Genomic DNA, 17,178 nt, shown 5'->3' with positions numbered 1-17,178 from the left:
TGAAAGTCAAGGCTCTTTAAATTATCTCAAGTTCCAATATTAGGTAAATCCAAAATCACTGTAATGTCAGAGGGAAAATAAACAACAGGTTCTGCTGTTACTGCAGGTACAAAACAACTGCTGCAGAGAGAGATGGACTTCAGGTGTGAAGCTGGCTGCAGCAGGAGCTTGGGACAGCAGCTTCCAAAATCAAAAGTAAAGGAAATTGACAACAAATTCATTGTACAAAACAGGTTTGTCATGACTCAAAAAGCAAAATGCTTGGATTTTTCTCCCGTAACTTCTCATCCTGCCTAAGCAAGCCTGGCACAGAATACGGTGGAATAAAAACTAAAAATGTCTTCAATGTACAGATGGTTTGTATAGAATGCTTACAGCGTATTTTAAATGGAACCTTTCAGAGCCATCACGAAGGTGAAGGCAGCCGAGGCCCCTCACTGCCCGGAGCAAGCTGGGAGCCCATCCCCACCTCCTGCCCCATCCACAGCCCAAGCTCTATCCCCATCCCCAGCTCCTGCCCCATGTGTGGATCAACAAAGTAATGAGCTTCAGCTCATCTCCTCGCCTGCTTTCAAGGGACAACTTCAGCACTGCTCCACTGCAGATGAAAAGGGGAGATATTTCAAGGAAAAAAAAATAAAGGTATTGGGGATTGTTGGGCAAGAAGGAAAAGCCCAGAGCCACAACACAGCAGCTGGATGGCGAAGGCTCCTCCAGCTCAGGCCAGTCCCCAGGACACATATGACTGTACAGCTGCCATGGTGAATAATCATCCCTTACGCTGAGGTCAGCTCTGCCCCCGGGCTAAGTAAGTGAAAATAAATGGTTTAGAAGATAAAAGGTCTTTTAAAAAATTTATTTGTCTTGTCGTCATGTCAAAACTGTAATGGGAAGAGACTGGAGGCAGCGATACGTTGGTTAAATGGGAAACAGCCATGGTTCAGCAGAATAAATTACAAAGTGAATCCCAGCTCATGAGGGATTTGGGGCTGAGCTGCACCGGCAGACAACCCCTTGCACGCACCTGTTCCTGGGAAGAAAAGCTGATTGGAAATACACGTGGAAAAAATGCAGAAATACGGCTATATTTCATAAACCCCAAATGCTGCTTGGACTACATCTCCTCCCCTTCTTTCAGGTAAATTCTGCGCCTTCCAGCCACAATGAGTTTAGTTTTCCCTCCTGATCTTCCCAGGAGAGGGATCAAAATTAATTTAAACTATTCCAGGAAGGGAAAGGGTTAATCAGGTTTCCCAAGGCAGCTTGCTGTTCAGGTGCCAGAAACACCGAGGGGAAAGAATTACTTGCTAAAGATGGGACAGTGGCACTGGTATTTTGCATTTGTTTGCAGGCTTTGAGACAGAACAAATGGGAGTCATTAGTGAAATGAGTTTAGGGAGTTCTAAATTAGCTGTCAGGCTGCCAAGCCTGAAGAAGTGCTATGTCAGCCATTAATTCTGGAGAGCATAGGATTACCCAAACCTAGGAAGGAATCCTGCAAAACTGAGAGTCAATTAAAGGAGGCTATTCTGCTATAATAATATTTTCCACACATATTACACCTCCTCATGGAACAGAGCCCACTTCTACCACAAATGAAATCTCTGGCGGGATGGAGTGTGGCTGATGTCTAGACAGCTGTAATGTGCTCTCCATGGGCAGGTCCACTGGCATCTCATGGAAGCTCCAGCTTGAACAGAAGGTGGGGGCTGTAAGCTGCAGAGCACACCACCCAGGCTGGAGTGGCCCCAGGAAGGAGTCACCCATTTTCCCCAGCTCCTTGCTTTCGCTGTACCACCCAAAAAAGCACATCCCTACGGGGTGTTCTGTCCCCAGCACGCCCATGACACGTGGAGGTAACACCTGGCATCTTGCACGCACACAACCTCTTGCGGTTCCTTCCCCCCTTGGTCTACCTGACCCCAGATGTGTCGACTGCTGGCAAACCATGGTCTGTTAACCCCCTAAACCTCCTGTCTCAGGAGCATCTCTGGAGTCCTGGGCTAAAACCCACTGAACCCAGGGGGAGTGTTTGAGGGGATGTCACTGGCTCAGGGTCCAGCACTGGGGTGCTGAGGAGAGATATCCTACCTGTGCACTGCCCCTTGCACAGGGTGTCCTCAAACACAGCCTCTATGCTGTAGACTAGAAGGCATATAAATGAGAAGTTTTATAAAACAGAGGGTTTATAACCTTCTGGGGGAGCCAAGACTGTTTTTTAAATTGTGATGGAATAGGTCCATGGACAAAATACCACCTGGAACACGCTGACTAGTAATGTACCTACCAGCACATCCCAGCCTTCAGGACATCCAAGCAAATTAAGGTTACCTCCACCGAGAGGGCAGTAAAGGGCTCTCACACCTCTCCCCTCTCCACCGATGGCTATCACTGCTCGTTGCCCCGCAGGACAGCAGTAGCTGGGGACAAATTAAACCAAAAATCCCATGGCTGTGAAATACAAATAAGGCAAAAAATGCCTTCACCCAACCAAGAGAGCTCTGTCTCCCCAACTGCGCCGGATACACAGATCGTGAACAAACAGGATAGAATGTCTTCTGCCTTTTGTGAAATGAAAATAAATGAAAGGATCTAAGGTTTCAGGTCACTGATCCCTCTCTTCCCTATCTGTACCATTTATCAGAGGTAGAATATAAAGGTTCCAGGTCCTTTTCTTTTTTTTGTCAGCACTTTAATGGTTGTTTTTTCCCCTTCCCCCTTTCATTTTCTGAATGAAAGGACCACTTAGGAACCTGTAAAGTAATAATAAGCTTATAACAGGAATATTGTTTTTCTGGGCCAGTGCAAACTCCTTCTGAATAGGTTGAAGAGATTAAAGTAAAAATGCAATCTGTAAATAGATCAGTCTTTTAATTAGTTTATAGTCTGTTAAGAGATAATATTTTGCTCACATAGATCGTCTATTATCTAAAGATCTCAGAGCACTTTAGGAACATCAATTAAGCCTTTAAAAAAAACAACCTTGGGAGATAGGTAAGTGTATTTAGATTAATTAGTGTTGCTGTGAGCAGCAGGCATTATTATTAGATTTAATTTAGTCCAATAATTGACTTATCTGGTGATGGATCCTAATTCATCTGAGAAGGGATCAAATCCATCTGATTAAAAGGACTACATCGACTCAATTAATTCTATTAACTGACTTAATTTGCCATTTAATAATCTGACACACGGGGCCAGATCTTGATCCCAAAGAACGCATGAACCAAAAATTACACACCGGAATTATTATGCCAGCAAACCCATACATTACAGAGCATGTATTTCTCCTTGCACATGGCATTTGCACACCTGGATAAAACATTCAAGGGGTATTCCTCCAGCCCTGCAGCATCGTTTCTCCCTGAGCCAGGGCTGGCTGCTCGTTCTGCCATACTCCTGGTGGCTGCTTGGAAAGGAGCAATTCCCTGCCTGAGATCTGCCCCCTCCCTTCTTTTGTGGGCACTCTCTGCAATCAAGAGGTGAGAAGTTTTACAGAAGTCAATAAAACCTTGCAATAAAAGCAACTGCCCTTCAAAGGCAGGACAACCCTCCCATGCCAGCCATTTGGAAGTTAGGTATGTGAAAAAAAAAAAGACAAAGAAAAAAAGCATCTTTTCAACTTGGACACTGTTCTTTAACCAGTTGTGAATGTATGGGAAGAGAGGGGAAAGAGGTGCTAAAACGTTATTAACTCCCCTATCCTTAAAACTGGCTAGTGCTAATGGCTGGTGATGAGCATTATGGACCTGACAGAGTTCCCAACGAGAACCTTGAGCCTGTGTGGCCCTTGCCTGATGTTATCTCCTCTTAATGGGACTGAGTTGTTGAGAGAATTCAGGGCTGGAGCCAGCTCAAGGGCACCTTTTCTCACATCTCTTGCCTTTTCTCAGACATTGGCTTTTGCCTGTCCTCCCAAAGCCTTCCCCAAGCCATAATCCTTAGGCCATCAACCCACCACACCCCCACCATCCCCTCCCCACCAGGAGGGACAGGGGTCAGGCAGTGCAGAAGCGGCGGGAGCTGCACTGTCTGCAAGGATGATGCAACCCAGGAGCCAGTGGGTACCCCCGGAGTGAGGCCTGGCTCTGGCACACCGTGCCAGCACGAAGGCAGCCAGAGAGGGAAGGAGAGGAAAAGGACAAGGAGGACACACAGCCATCTGCTGCATGGGAGGAGAGGTGTCCTCCTCCAGATGCAGACCCGACTGGCAAGACGGAGATGTAGATCAAAAGTTTGCGACTGTTGAGATCCCCAGACCCCGTTTAAGCCTCTCTCTGGTCTTGATCAAAGGTTACTCCATAATAATGCCTCGGGGGGAGGGGTTCCTGGCACATAATGAACCCTGTGTCATTGCCTTTGTGTCCAGGTTTGGCTGTAACACAGATGGTTCTCACTCCAGTAACTCTGACATCTCTCCCCTCCATTATCCCAGACAGGAGCTCTGCGTGGTCACATCCTGGACCGCCGTGTCCCACCTCACTGTCTCCCCGATTATCATGCTCTGAGTGTTCCCGTGCCAAGCAGGTCGATGAGCGGATTTCCATAACCTTTCAGCAGGGCTAGGGACGAGGCGGCTTCGCAGCCTGATGCCTCAGGGAGTTTGATGAGGAGGTGCGGGGAGGGAGCCGGGGCTGGTGTCGGCAAACAGCCCCCAAGGCCGGAGCACTCCGGGCTGTTCGAAGGACGTCAGCAACTAGGAGCGGGGGGCTTTGGTGGCGAGCAGGGATGCAGGCAGCAGGAGCTCCCCAGACGGGAAATCTCAGGCTCTGCCATGGTGCAGCACCGCCATCGGTCACGAGCACGCTCCTGCGCGCCGATTTGTTGTTCAGACACGATTGCATATGTATGAAGGGGACAAGATGGGCTTTGACACATAAATTAGCACTTGTCAGCTGCTCCCGGGCACACTTCCCTGCTGCACCCACTGTAAATGCCGCCTTCTTTCACGAAGAGGAAAACTCCATCACGGCACCTGACAGCCACCGCGGGCAGGAGCCTTGCCGGGCGGCAGCAGCAGCACCCAGCGACTCGTTTACATATCAAACCTTACGAGAATGAATGCAATAAAGTGACACAATAATTAGCAGCCAAGTGGCACTTTCCCCTCCTGTTTTATCTGGAAATTTGGGAATGACAAAGGACAAGGTTGATGAGACCTCAGGGCAGGGCTTTCCCTGAGAGATGGGGTGACTCCACACAAGGGCCATGGGGGTTCACTTCACACCAGCCAGGTGCTCTCTGTCTATCACGTCCTGTGGCACAGCTCACACTGCTCCTCCGCCTCAGCAGTGGCCAGAGCTGCCCTCTGTACTCAGCACAGCCTGTGCCTCATCAGGCCTGAAGCTTCCTGAGGGATAAAACCGTTCCCAGATTCTGCACCTCCACCTCACCAGTGCTGCATATGAAAGCAATCTCACATGAATGGTCACAGAATCACAGAATACACTGAGTTGAAAGGGACCCATAAGGATTGTCGAGTCCAACTCCTGGCCCTGCACAGGCCCATCCCCAAGAGTCACCCCCTGTGCCCCAGAGGATCAGCCAAACCCTCCTGGAGCTCTGGCAGCCTTGGGGCTGTGCCCACTGCCCTGGGGAGCCTGGGCAGTGCCCAACCAGCCTCTGGGGGAAGAACCTTTGCCTGAGATCCAACCTGAGCCTGCCCTGACACAGCTCCAGCCATTCCCTGGCTGCTGTCCCTGGTCCCCCCAGAGCAGAGCTCAGTCCCTGCCCCTCCTCTGCCCCTGCCCAGGCAGTTGGAACTGCAGTGAGGTCTCCCCTCAGTCTCCTCCTCTCCAGCTGAACACATCAACGTGCACACCCCCCTCTGCAGCAACACATGAACATGTGGGGCTGTACGTCCCAAAGAGAAACAGGACGAGTGTTCTTAACAGCCCTAAAATCCTCACAACAACCAACATGAGCAAAAGCATCTGAACCACAACCGTCTCAAAATACACCAGAAGTACAGACTTTTTTGTCACTCAGCCTCAAGCAGCATTTCCAGCACGTTGTTTGTGTGCAAATCACAACCAGAAGAGTTGAAGGCGCTGTTAGCGCAAGGCAAGTATTTGTTTTCCTGTAAGATCCACATGCCCAGAGATTCAACTTGAGCTCTCTCAAAGCACCCAAAGACTGCTTCATTTCAGCTCAAACCAAATATCCCTCCACCTGAAAACATGAGAGTGCTTGACTGAAGCACTGAGTTTGCCCAAACTCGAGCCCAAAGTTCATGGGGAAAGGACTTCCGCAATCACCAATTTGGGTATCATTTATGAATTGCAGAAGACACACCCTAGCCCATCCCTTGAACAGAAAAAGATTTTTCTCTTCAAGCACCATCATACACTAATAAATTGGAGCATGGCAGTACTGTGGGAACTGCCTGCAGCTGAGAGGCAGCTACAACAGAACAAATCTCATGTTCTTAATCTGGAAAGGGTTTTTTTCCTTTTATTCTGCTTTTTATTGCTCTTATTATTTTTCTCTCAAGAGGTTCTTCGCACAACATGCTGGATTAAAGTCTTTGACCTTCAATCTGGGGGGATGCCAGTAAATATTCTTACCATATTTATCTCCGTCTTCTCCTTTGGCACTGATCCTCCTGCCGAGCACTTGGATGTGCTTCCCGCTTGTCCTGCTGTAGAGCTGATAAAGCCGAAGCTGCTTCCTGCTTACATCGTCCCTCGCTCGCGTCTGGTTCTCCACGTGTATCCGAAAATCCACATTCTCCTCGGCAGCAAACATCTGAGAGGGATGGGGAGTTGGGAGAGAGAAAAGAACAGACCATGAACACAAGCCTCTTGGACAGGACTGCACACCAACCTGCCAAGGGGCACGTGGTGCCGAGGACTCAGATTTGGCTGCCCTTCACTTGACAGCTGTGGCCGCGGTATCAGGCACTCAGTGTGTAACTCTACCCAGAGCTGGCTCTCAACAGTAAACCAAACTTGGGGTTTTGCATTCAAACGGGGTTTTTTTGAATAAAAACTTCTGTCTGGCCCTGCATTGATTTAATCCTGGTCAGCCATGCTGGCCATAAATTAGGCTCTCCATTGCATATGCAAAACCTCTACCAGGTTACATGGACACGGATGGGAGAATGGGGATGGACAACCCCATCTCAGGGATTTGGTGCATCACCCTCAGCATCTGCACTGATTCCCCAGATTAGCTCCAGGGAGAAGTCAAGGGAAAAACTATCTGTGCTCCCCTTAGCAGACTGGGCTTGAGCTTTGCACAGGCACAAAATCTACTGCAATAGAAGTGTCACAGGCACTCTTTAGCTTAACTGTTTCACCAGCTCTGCCCTTCAGTGAAGCCAGCTCACTGGTGACCGTCTGTGAATGCATTTCTGTCCACCTCAACTGGACCACGGCTTGGGGAGAGATCACACGGAGTGGTGAGAGTCATGTGCCACTGCACACCATGATCAGTAGGGGTGTGATTGCCTCAGCCACCTCATCTGTCTCTTCTGGCCAATGCAGTAAATTAACCTTAGTTCACTACAGCCTTAAAATATTACCAGAAACTTTTTGTTTAGTTTCCTATCTTAAGTATTCTCAAAAAACCACCAAAACAGGATTCCCACTTTTGCTTCCATGAGTCATCCTGACTTGCCCAAGGTCCAAGTACCTGACAGCACAGATGTTCTCAAGATGCTCTCCCAAACGGGAGCCTGGGCAGCATGCACCCTAAAGCACTTCACACCCAAACAGTATGAAAGCCCAAAAATCGCTCCATGATCTGTCCATCTGTGATCTGTGGAGCATCTGCACCATAACGTCCACGCTGCCCACTCCAAACTCACAAATGGACAACATTTTGGTAGCAGACTCCCTTCACAGGACAATAAATCATTTAGAAACTTGGGACTCTTGTCCTCCTGTTGGCCTGCAAGCAAGTGTTCTAATGTATCAGTGTTGGGAGGGAGCAGGTGATGCAAATGAAAAAGGCCAATAAATCCTTCTTCAGATCCATTCCAGACTAAAACACATAAGAGCAAGTGGTCACAACACATGAAACAGCCCCACTTCAGCCTCCTGCATCTCATACCAGCAAATACTTCGAAGTCACACACTCCCTGAAAGTCAAAACCTCAAAAGAACTTTTCAATTATCAAGGGGACAAACAGGCCTGCAGTGGGAGGAAAACTTCAGGCCGGCAGTGCTGCTCAGCACCAGACCTTCACTAAGCAACCTGAACCAAAACACCACATTCAGCACAGTGGCCACAGCAATGAGGTTCACAGTGATGTTGCACAATTGCCTTTGGTGCCGTTATTAAATGCTTGGATTCTGCTATTTGAATTTTTGGAGGGAAAGTGATTTAACTCTTTTTTGCTGTCAGAAGCCCGTAGGGAGCTGAAGGCATGGGCACAGGCTGGGCAAAGGGAGGCTCAGGGTGATGCCAGGTCTAAACAGACATTCATGGAGTTGAAAGAAGTTACAAGGGTTACAATATTTCCCACTGTCAGAAAATAGCCAGAAACTGTGACCCAACGCTGAGGATGTGAGAGGAGAAGCAGCCATGGCACCTGCCCAGAAGGCACGGTAGGATGGCACAGTGGGATGCTGACAGAGTTCTTTCAGCATGGAGCTGGGTTCTGCTCGCTCCGCTCTCTCCAGGCACCATGGCAAGCAGGACTTGGCTTTTGACAGAAATAATATTAATGTCTTTTTTTTCCTTCCTACGTGTCTTCTTGCTTTCTTTTCAAATGCCATTGTTGCAAGGGATGTTAAACTACCAAGCACAGAGATGTTCCAATCATGCTGACAGTCTGCCTCATGCCCACAAAGCAAGACTATTTGCAGTTAAAATTCTGGCTCCGTCATTTTAAGATTTAAAACAGATTTTAAATCAAGATGACGTCGTTACATTGCTTTCACCACATGTTAATGAATTTCACATTTTTCTAGGAAAAAAAACAAAACAGGTGGGATCTGAAGTGGGGGGAAGGGCATGTTGCTTTGCTTTCTTAGAAACTCCCAACAGAAAAGGCAATCTGTTTTCGAAAACATGTTTTAATTCTCTTCTAATTGTCTCGGGAGCACTCACACTGCAGAGGCCCCAGCCCGCAGCTGCAGTGCCTGGGTGGACTGGGGAGCACCCACGGAGCATCCTGCACTGTGTTCAGCCCCAAACACATCTCCAACACTCCTACGCATGTTTGTCACCACTGTCCTGCCTAAGAGCAGCTATTTAAGCTTTGCAAGAAGGGCACATCCTCCTGGCAGCGCAGGGGGATGACATCTCCTCCTCCCCCAGCCAAGGACATGGCTGGCACCACCCACAGCCCAACACTTCATCCAAGCCCAGCAGCAGCCTGATGCAGGAATCAGCAGGTGACACTGACCCCTGAAATACAGTCAGCCCAAGTGTGTATCAGTCCATCACTTCTCCAGCAACAGGCCCAGCTCTGACTTAGGCAAAGAAATCCTGGAAGAGGAACTCACTACAGGTTCCCCTTGCAGCTGACCTGTCCCCTGGCCAAGAAGCTGTGGTCCAGAGCAGCAGTGAAACCACCCGGATTTAGCCGCCTGTTTAAAGATAAGCTCATGCTTAACCATTCTGTGGAAACAGGATGCTCTGCTGGAGTGTGGCCAAGGGGAATTAGCTGTGCCAGCCTGGGCTGCATCTGGCCTGCAGCAGAGAGCATCAATACCTGAAAGCAAAATTTCATGCAGTGTCGATTTCATGAGACAAAACCTATTTGATCACTGCTGAAATCCACTCTCACAGGATCCCTGCCCTACAGAGCACACTCCCTCAAGCAGCAAACTTCTCTGAGATAAAAAGGCCCATTTATATATACACCATAAGAGAGACTCTCTTCCCTAAAGCTCAAAAAAATTAGTAACATATGTCTCCTTCAGCAACCGATCACCAACACTCAGTCAAGAAGGTCACCTAAAACCAAGTACATCCACCCCCAAATATATTTCCATAACAATCATAAAAACAAATGCAGAAATGCCTTTAAGTCCCTTAAACTTAAGGGCTTTCATTCCTGTTCACCAAAGCAAAAGGATTTTTTTTCCTTTTTCTTTTACTGTTGATATGTTGTGCTGCTTATAAAGATATCGTACACAAAGGGACCACCATCTTTTTTTGGCCTTTCAATCTGATCATCCACGTGTCCACGCAGTAGGCAGCAAAACCCACAGACTGCATCCAGAGCTGCACACAACAGATCGCTGAAGGGAACAGCTGCTTGCACCTTCTGCCTCCTGACCAGCACCACGCCCTGTGGGACATTCTCCAGGGACAGGAGGCAGGACTCCCCCAGCGTTTTGATAGGATTTGAAGTTGTATTATGGTCTGGTTTGCATCTATCCAACTGGCATGGGCCTCTGTCTATGCACAACAACTTCAACATCTCAGGATAGTGGTTTCACATAACTCCATCTCATTCTTTGGCAACAGATCTGCAAAATCCCAGTCATTAAATCAGAGCATCAAATTTGGTTTAATTTTCACTCTTGCTCTCTTTCTCTTTTCCATCAGTTCCTTATCCATTTATTAGTTATTTGTCACTACACCTTTCAGTGATAATATACAGCTACAAAGACATCCTAAAAACACACTTGGCAATACAGAGCTTATGCAAGAGAATAAACAGCATTCCTTTAAAAAACAACTATAACCTCAAGCCACTGATGCATCAGAAATGCCTCACACCTGAAAAGAAGCAGCTCTCCCTCCTCTGTTGTCCTTGCCCAATCATTCAAGGTAGGTGCATTTAGTCCTACCTCCTTTCTAAACAGCCACCAGAAGCAGAAACGACATCTGTCTTCAGCAAGTCCACATGGGAGATTTTCAAGTGATTTTTTGCCAAACGATTCTTACACAATGAGTAGTTTCATTTTAAATGGCTTTACAACAATCCTTCAGCTTAAAGAATGACTCCCCTATTTGTTAAATCCCAGACACAGGGTGAGGGAAAGATCATTTTGCTGATGCCACCCAAGGTTTCACCACACAGCAATCCAAGAAAAGCTTCTGACAGCAGTGGTGTCAGTCCCGCACGGGCTGTGCCCCATCTCTGCACTCGCGGATGCCTTGTGTGAACAGAGAGCAAGCCCAGCCCCACCAAGGTCAATGAAATCCCCACTGTGCCAAGCCACATTCACAGGATTTGGCTTTCCACCCAATCAACCTCCATGCACTTCGGATTTTCTATTTTGAGCTTTCCAGTAACAGGGGATGTTAATCTGTTGTTGTTCATGTCATAAAGCATTACAGCATGAGATGTCCAAGGCCCACAACATGGCCAAGTTAGCTGGGAGATGGACTTCAGAATTTCCTGATGTTTTTGCTATTTATGCTACGGAGCCTCCAAGCCTCAATAGAGAGCAAACCATTTGTTATTCCCCCAGCTGAATCAGGAATACAAAATCCCTCTCACTAAGGATCGTACCGATTGCAAAAGATAAACAAATCATGCTATTCAAAGTCCTCTTAAACCCCATCTGATAAGCAGGAAATACTTATTACCTTTCAGCCATCAAATCAACCCAATATTAATGATTTTCTCCATGACCTCCTAAACACATGAAAGTTAACTTGATAAGGTCAACAAGAGGATATCCAAGACAGATCTTTCTCAAGTCCTCAAAGGCAAGTAACAAACCACTTTGCTTCCATGACTTTGGCAAAATTCCTGTATGCCAATTACAGAAGGGTTTGCTAGCTCACCATGACAGCCATCCTCAGCATACAGTGAAACACAATGCACTCCTTATTTGCTGTTTTGTCCTCCACTTAGCTGCAAAGTCAATCCCTAGCCAAGATATTGTTACCTTTGTGTTACAGAGCCTAGTCCAGAGCCAGGCAGAAGTGGATGGGCACTGCTTGGGCGTAGTCACTTCTTTGGGCTTAGAAGCGCAAATTAGAAATTCATTTAATGCAAAGCAGCTCCATGTTCAGATATGCAGAAGGAAACCAGAGTGAAAGGAGTGGGCACTTTGGAGTGAAGCTCTGCACATTCAATGGGAGAGAGGCTATGGCACAAGAGTGCCAGAATCGCACCAATGCAGCTAAGCCTTGCAAAACAACAGAACTTAGAGATTTACTTTGGTGTTTGTTTCCTCCTGCTGCCCATGGAAAAATATTTTTTCCTTAGAAAATAAATATCCAAAAAGCTAAGTTGCACTCTGATTCTTGTGAGATGTCACTGCTGTTGGTGACTGCGCACCCTCCGGGATGCACTGAGAAAGGGCAGCACGGTGCACCGTGGAAGCAGTTGTTCAAAATGATGCAGATACGATTCCACCAATGGCATTTACAAAGTACCTCACTTGAAACATTTTTTGATTTTTCCAATATTTCATTGGACACTCATGAATGTCCCATTAAAAACCCAGAGGCCAAAAGATCTCACTCCACAAGAGCTGTACCACTTTACAGATTGTCCACAAATTAAGACATAAACCATTTTTGTCTTTGATTCCTTAGAAGGCTGTTTCAGAAACACTTCACTAATATTATCTGCCTTCATTTTCTACCTCATATATTTACCTCCAGTTTACATTTGCTTACTCTATGTCCTGGTTCCAGCCAGGACAGGGTTAAATTTTTTGCAGTAACCAGGAGGGAGTGTGGCCAGGACCCAAACATTAGGCTATACTACCTCATGTCATTGCCAAGGGCAGGAGGAAGAGACCCTCTTCTGAGGAAAGGGGATCCTTAGGGGTCAGCGGGGCAGGCTGGCACCAGCTGTGGTTGTGTTGAGTCAGGCTGGTGAGCATTTTGCATGTGAGCAACTTTCTCTTTCGTACACTTTTGCTGTTAATATTGTTGCTGTTACTGGTCCTTTTCTTATCTCACTGCTGTTTCCAGTAAATTGTTCTTATCTCAACCTTTTGTGCCTCCAATTCTCCTCTCTGGCCACACATGGGGGAGGAGGGGGTACCAAGGAGGGGGAGGAGGAGGGAGCGGCAGTGTGGTTTGGAGTCTCAGTGGAAAAACTAAACTGGAGAGTATCGTTCCTAAACCATGACACTTTTAGTAACAGTGTCCTTCAGCTTGAATAATACTTTTGCCCCTTGTGCTTCCCCTTTCAATGCATTCAGGCTATTCCCCTTCTCTGCTCTCTTCCCAACCTCCATTTCACCATGCTGCAGCATGAAGAAAGCCAAGAACAGACCATCTCCACCTCCCCTTGTCACAGAGGGGCTCCTGCCTGCAAAGAGGATGGGTGCCAAGCTCTCCCTTGGCATGGGCCCATGCAGGAGATGTTGGCCCATCACAGCAAAAAACCCAGAGCTCTCCCTGCTCCTGCACAGATAGGCTCTGGAACTGAGCCCCTCATTGCTTGGACTTCAGTGTTTTCAAGTTGCTGCAGTATGTGAAATTCAAGGCAGTTTGCTCTTTGTTCAATACACTCTTAACTGAAGTGCTTGTAGGGATGGAGCTGGAAAGGAGAAGAAAATGGGGTGATAAGGGGGTCAAGCCTGCCCATCCCTTTGAATTTCAGAAATGTTAAATAAGAACCAAAGGGAAGATGTTTCCAGGGCTTGGAAAAGGGGACATACAACTCAGTGAGGTGACACATACTTGGATCCAAAAACTGTTCTGCAAGCGAAGCCTCTTTTCCTCCAGAGAGCTGCCTGCTACATTCAGAGGCAGATTAAATCTCCTCAGGTAGTGTCAGACCTCTGTTCTTTCCAAAGCACACAGCCTCTGAGAAATACAGCTATTGCTCAGCCACACTCCCCACCAGCTCCTGAGATCCCACCAGCTGTCCAAGCCATGGATCACTGCTAAAGCAATGCATCCATCCACCTTCAGGTGGCAGACACAGTGTTACTGAACCTGGTATGAAACCAGGATGGAGTACCAAAAAACTGGAACCTGAGAGTCTCAGGAAATGAATGTTTTACGGCACATCAGCCAGTATTTGACCGTTTTCTAGAGAAAGATGATGCCACCTTCAAAAAAACCAAGTTTCCCCTTTTAATAATGGAATGAGCCGTAGCCAGAACTGTGAAAACACGCCATTGGTGAGATGGTGACATTTTAAACTTGCTCCACCCTGGGAAATGGTTAATTCTGAGGAGGAGTAGGATTTCAGCCTTGATTAATGGCTTTTAGAACCCCATCCGTCCAGTTAGCACTGCCCACACTGCACAGCCTGTCACCAGAGTGCTGCCCAAGTGCTGCAGTGCAGCTCTCAAATGCCCCACCACCCCCATCCTCCCAATCTCTACCTGCATCTGCCTGTTCTCACCAACTCAGAACCAGGTCACTGCCAGCAGCCGTTAGGTCACATTATTACTGCCATCCATCCCCACGAGCAGCAGCAGCTCAGCAGCCCCAACAAGCCAGTCCACCCTCTGGCACCTGTGTTGTGTTGTGGTGCAGCAGCACCAAAGGGGCCAAGACAGAGCCACCTCCCAGCACACAAAGGCGGCTCTTTCCCAGCGGGGACCAGTTCCTGCTACCTGTGCTGACCAAAGCAAACCAACCCCGTGCATCTCAGCTGAGGGAGATCTGCAGGACGCCAACACTTGCCACGAGCTCTCAACAGTTTTGAGTCTCCAGAAGTACAATTCAGACCTTAAGTATTTTTATTATTTTCTCCAGTTGAAATATATCCTTTTTTTTTTGTTTGTTTCATTTAGTTAAGGGCTGGTGTTATTTTACCACAGCAATCCATCAGGCAAGGAGCAAGCAGGGCTCTTTCTTTCTTCCTTTCTTTCTTTGTCTTTCTTTCTTTTTTAATGCTTGTTATATCTCTGCTACATACTTCCTCTCCACATAGAAATATCCCTTCAAAGCTTGATATTATTGAGCAGCTTTCAACCATGCCCAGCAGAGCTATGTATTCTCTGCATTTGTCTGGCCTTTGTTTCTAGGAATGAAATACCAATGGCTGAACAGTGTGACTTCGTTTCACTCCTTCATTCCAATACTTGTTCTATTTCTATCCCACTGGGTCAAACTCACCTATTGTGAGACCTCACCGATTTCAATTACATCAGGGATTAATTTGTTCCATTGCGTTGAAGCTGTTAATACAATCCTGGCTGGCTCTAGATTAGAAAAGGCACGGTGAGACCTCCCTCACAGGCAGTGTGTTTAACAGCAGTCTTGATCTTCAGTTTTGTTCGGCAGTGGGGTGGTTTTTTTCTTCCCTTTGTGCCTCTTTGCCCCTCTTTTCACAATCTTCCCCTTCCCTTTTAAATTGCCCTTATCAGAACTGGGTGGTCCTTCTGACTTCCACTGTGACTGGCAACGTGTTGCCTCCCAAAGCCGCTGCCCAGGGCTTGCGAGGGAGGTCAGCGCTGGAAGGACGGTCCGACCTGACACCACACAGACATGACCACTCCAGCTTTGGCACCTCATCTCCCCCAGTACTGGATTTCGGAGGGTCACTGCAGGTCCCCATGGACCCAAAGGGAACTGCAGGTGCTCGGTTCTGCAGCTCCAGCCCTTGGCCAACTGCCTGTAGACCGAGGTGTCCAGGGGAGAACGGAGATGCTCCGTGTGGGAGATGGACACGCTGACATGTGTGTTTGTCAAGTGGCTCTGGTTGTCCTGTCCAGGATTCCCAAACTGGGACACAAGACCGTGGCAGAGCTTTAAAATGTCCAGCCCTGTGGTCTCATAGGACATCTCTGATATCAGTGATATGACAGATCCTGACTCAAAATTGTGCTTATTCATGTGATTTTGTCTCAGGGGGAGACACCAGTGCAGGGCAACTCAGGGCCCGTGTCAGTGCAAAGCAGTTCAGCTCTGCTTGAGTGCTACGACTCCCTCCCACAAAATCCACTGCTTTTCATTTGAAAAAGAATCCAACCATATCTTAGCGAACTGTATTTTTGGGAAACGGTGTGATGATTCCAGAATAATAAGAACAAGAGTTTCAAGAGATAAGCAGGAGGAAAATTAGAGGACATTAAAATCAAACAAACAGCTCAACAAATGTATTCCTCTCATGCTTACTGAATCCATTAAATTTCCATGGTGGTTTCATGAGGTCACCTCAGGCTTCCATGGGGCAGCTCTGTGCAGCCTGGGCTACAGGAGCTTGCAAATATTAATGCTGGAGCTGTCAAACTCAACAGACAGAATTTGGACAGGCTGGGTTCCAGGGCTCCAAATTGGTTCCCATGTTCAGCACCTAGTTTTCCAAAATGTACAACATTCTCATTTACTACTGCACTGTTTAATTTTTTTTTATTGGAGAAAACATAGCAATAAGCTGGACTAGTATCACCCAACTGTTTATTTAACTCTGCCACTCACCTTAGACCTTGGCAGAGCCATCCAGGGACAGGGTGAAACACCCACATTCCAGACACTGCCCCACCTGCCATCTCCCAGTCCAATCACCCACTCAAGTCTCACCCCTTTGGTGCCAGGTATTCCCTGGACAGCACTTCCTTGTACCTGCCTGGCTTGGATGTGGATGGTGTCTGATCATGGCAACCCAAGTCTTGGTGCCAGCAGAAACCCTCACACCTCCACAGCCCCGAGACCTCCCTGCATGTGCATTGCTCTGGACACAGAATCACAGAATGTTCTGACCTGGAAGGGATCCACAGAGATCATTGAGTCCAACTCCTGGCCCCGCACAGGACACCCCAACAATCCCACCCCGTCCCTGAGGGCGTTGTCCAAACCCTCCTTGAGCTCTGGCAGGTTTGGTGCTGTGCCCACTGCCCTGGGGAGCCTGGTCAGTGCCCAACCAGCCTCTGGGGGAAGAACCTTTTCCTCAGATCCAACCTAAACTTCCCTGACACATCCTACTATAAAGATCAAACTCACCCTGAGACACACAACCCATGGAGAAAAGAGAGGATGGCTCTGGATGATGTGTTACACTCCCAGCAGCTCTCACAGTCCTGATCTACAAAATTTACTGCTTCCTCAACCCTTAGCTCTTCAAAATATCCCCCTCTATGGTTGAAATCTGCCGTGGTTTCTTCCAGGTGGTTTTGCTGGGGATGGGCTAAGCTCCCATTGCTGCCACTTCACCACAGTCATTTCCAATGCTATCAAGTTCAGTGAGGGCAAAACAAAACCCTAAACAATTCCCCCCCTTCCTGCCATGCCTCCCACAGGGTGCACTCTCTGCTCAGGGGCAAGTTTCCATATTCATTCGCTCTGCTGATCAGTGGCAACGTCCTTCAGACTTCGCATGCACCACAGGCAACCCTGCACCCCCGA

At 47.7% G+C, this 17,178-nt stretch overlaps 1 protein-coding gene across 1 annotated transcript in view; it reads right to left on the bottom strand.

The window, feature by feature from the left end:
- The window catches only part of FGF18 (fibroblast growth factor 18), a 74,707-nt gene that overhangs the window by 38,079 nt on the left and 19,450 nt on the right, over positions 1-17,178 (bottom strand). The window contains exon 4 of the mRNA XM_027665247.1: positions 6,567-6,747. Within this exon, the coding sequence (XP_027521048.1) occupies positions 6,567-6,747 (181 nt within the window). The remainder of the gene's footprint in view (positions 1-6,566; positions 6,748-17,178) is intronic.

Source organism: Corapipo altera, unplaced genomic scaffold (assembly GCF_003945725.1).
Source record: "Corapipo altera isolate COAL_440 unplaced genomic scaffold, ASM394572v1 111, whole genome shotgun sequence".
Classification (NCBI taxonomy): domain Eukaryota; kingdom Metazoa; phylum Chordata; class Aves; order Passeriformes; family Pipridae; genus Corapipo; species Corapipo altera.
This window is presented reverse-complemented; position numbering and strand designations above follow the sequence as displayed.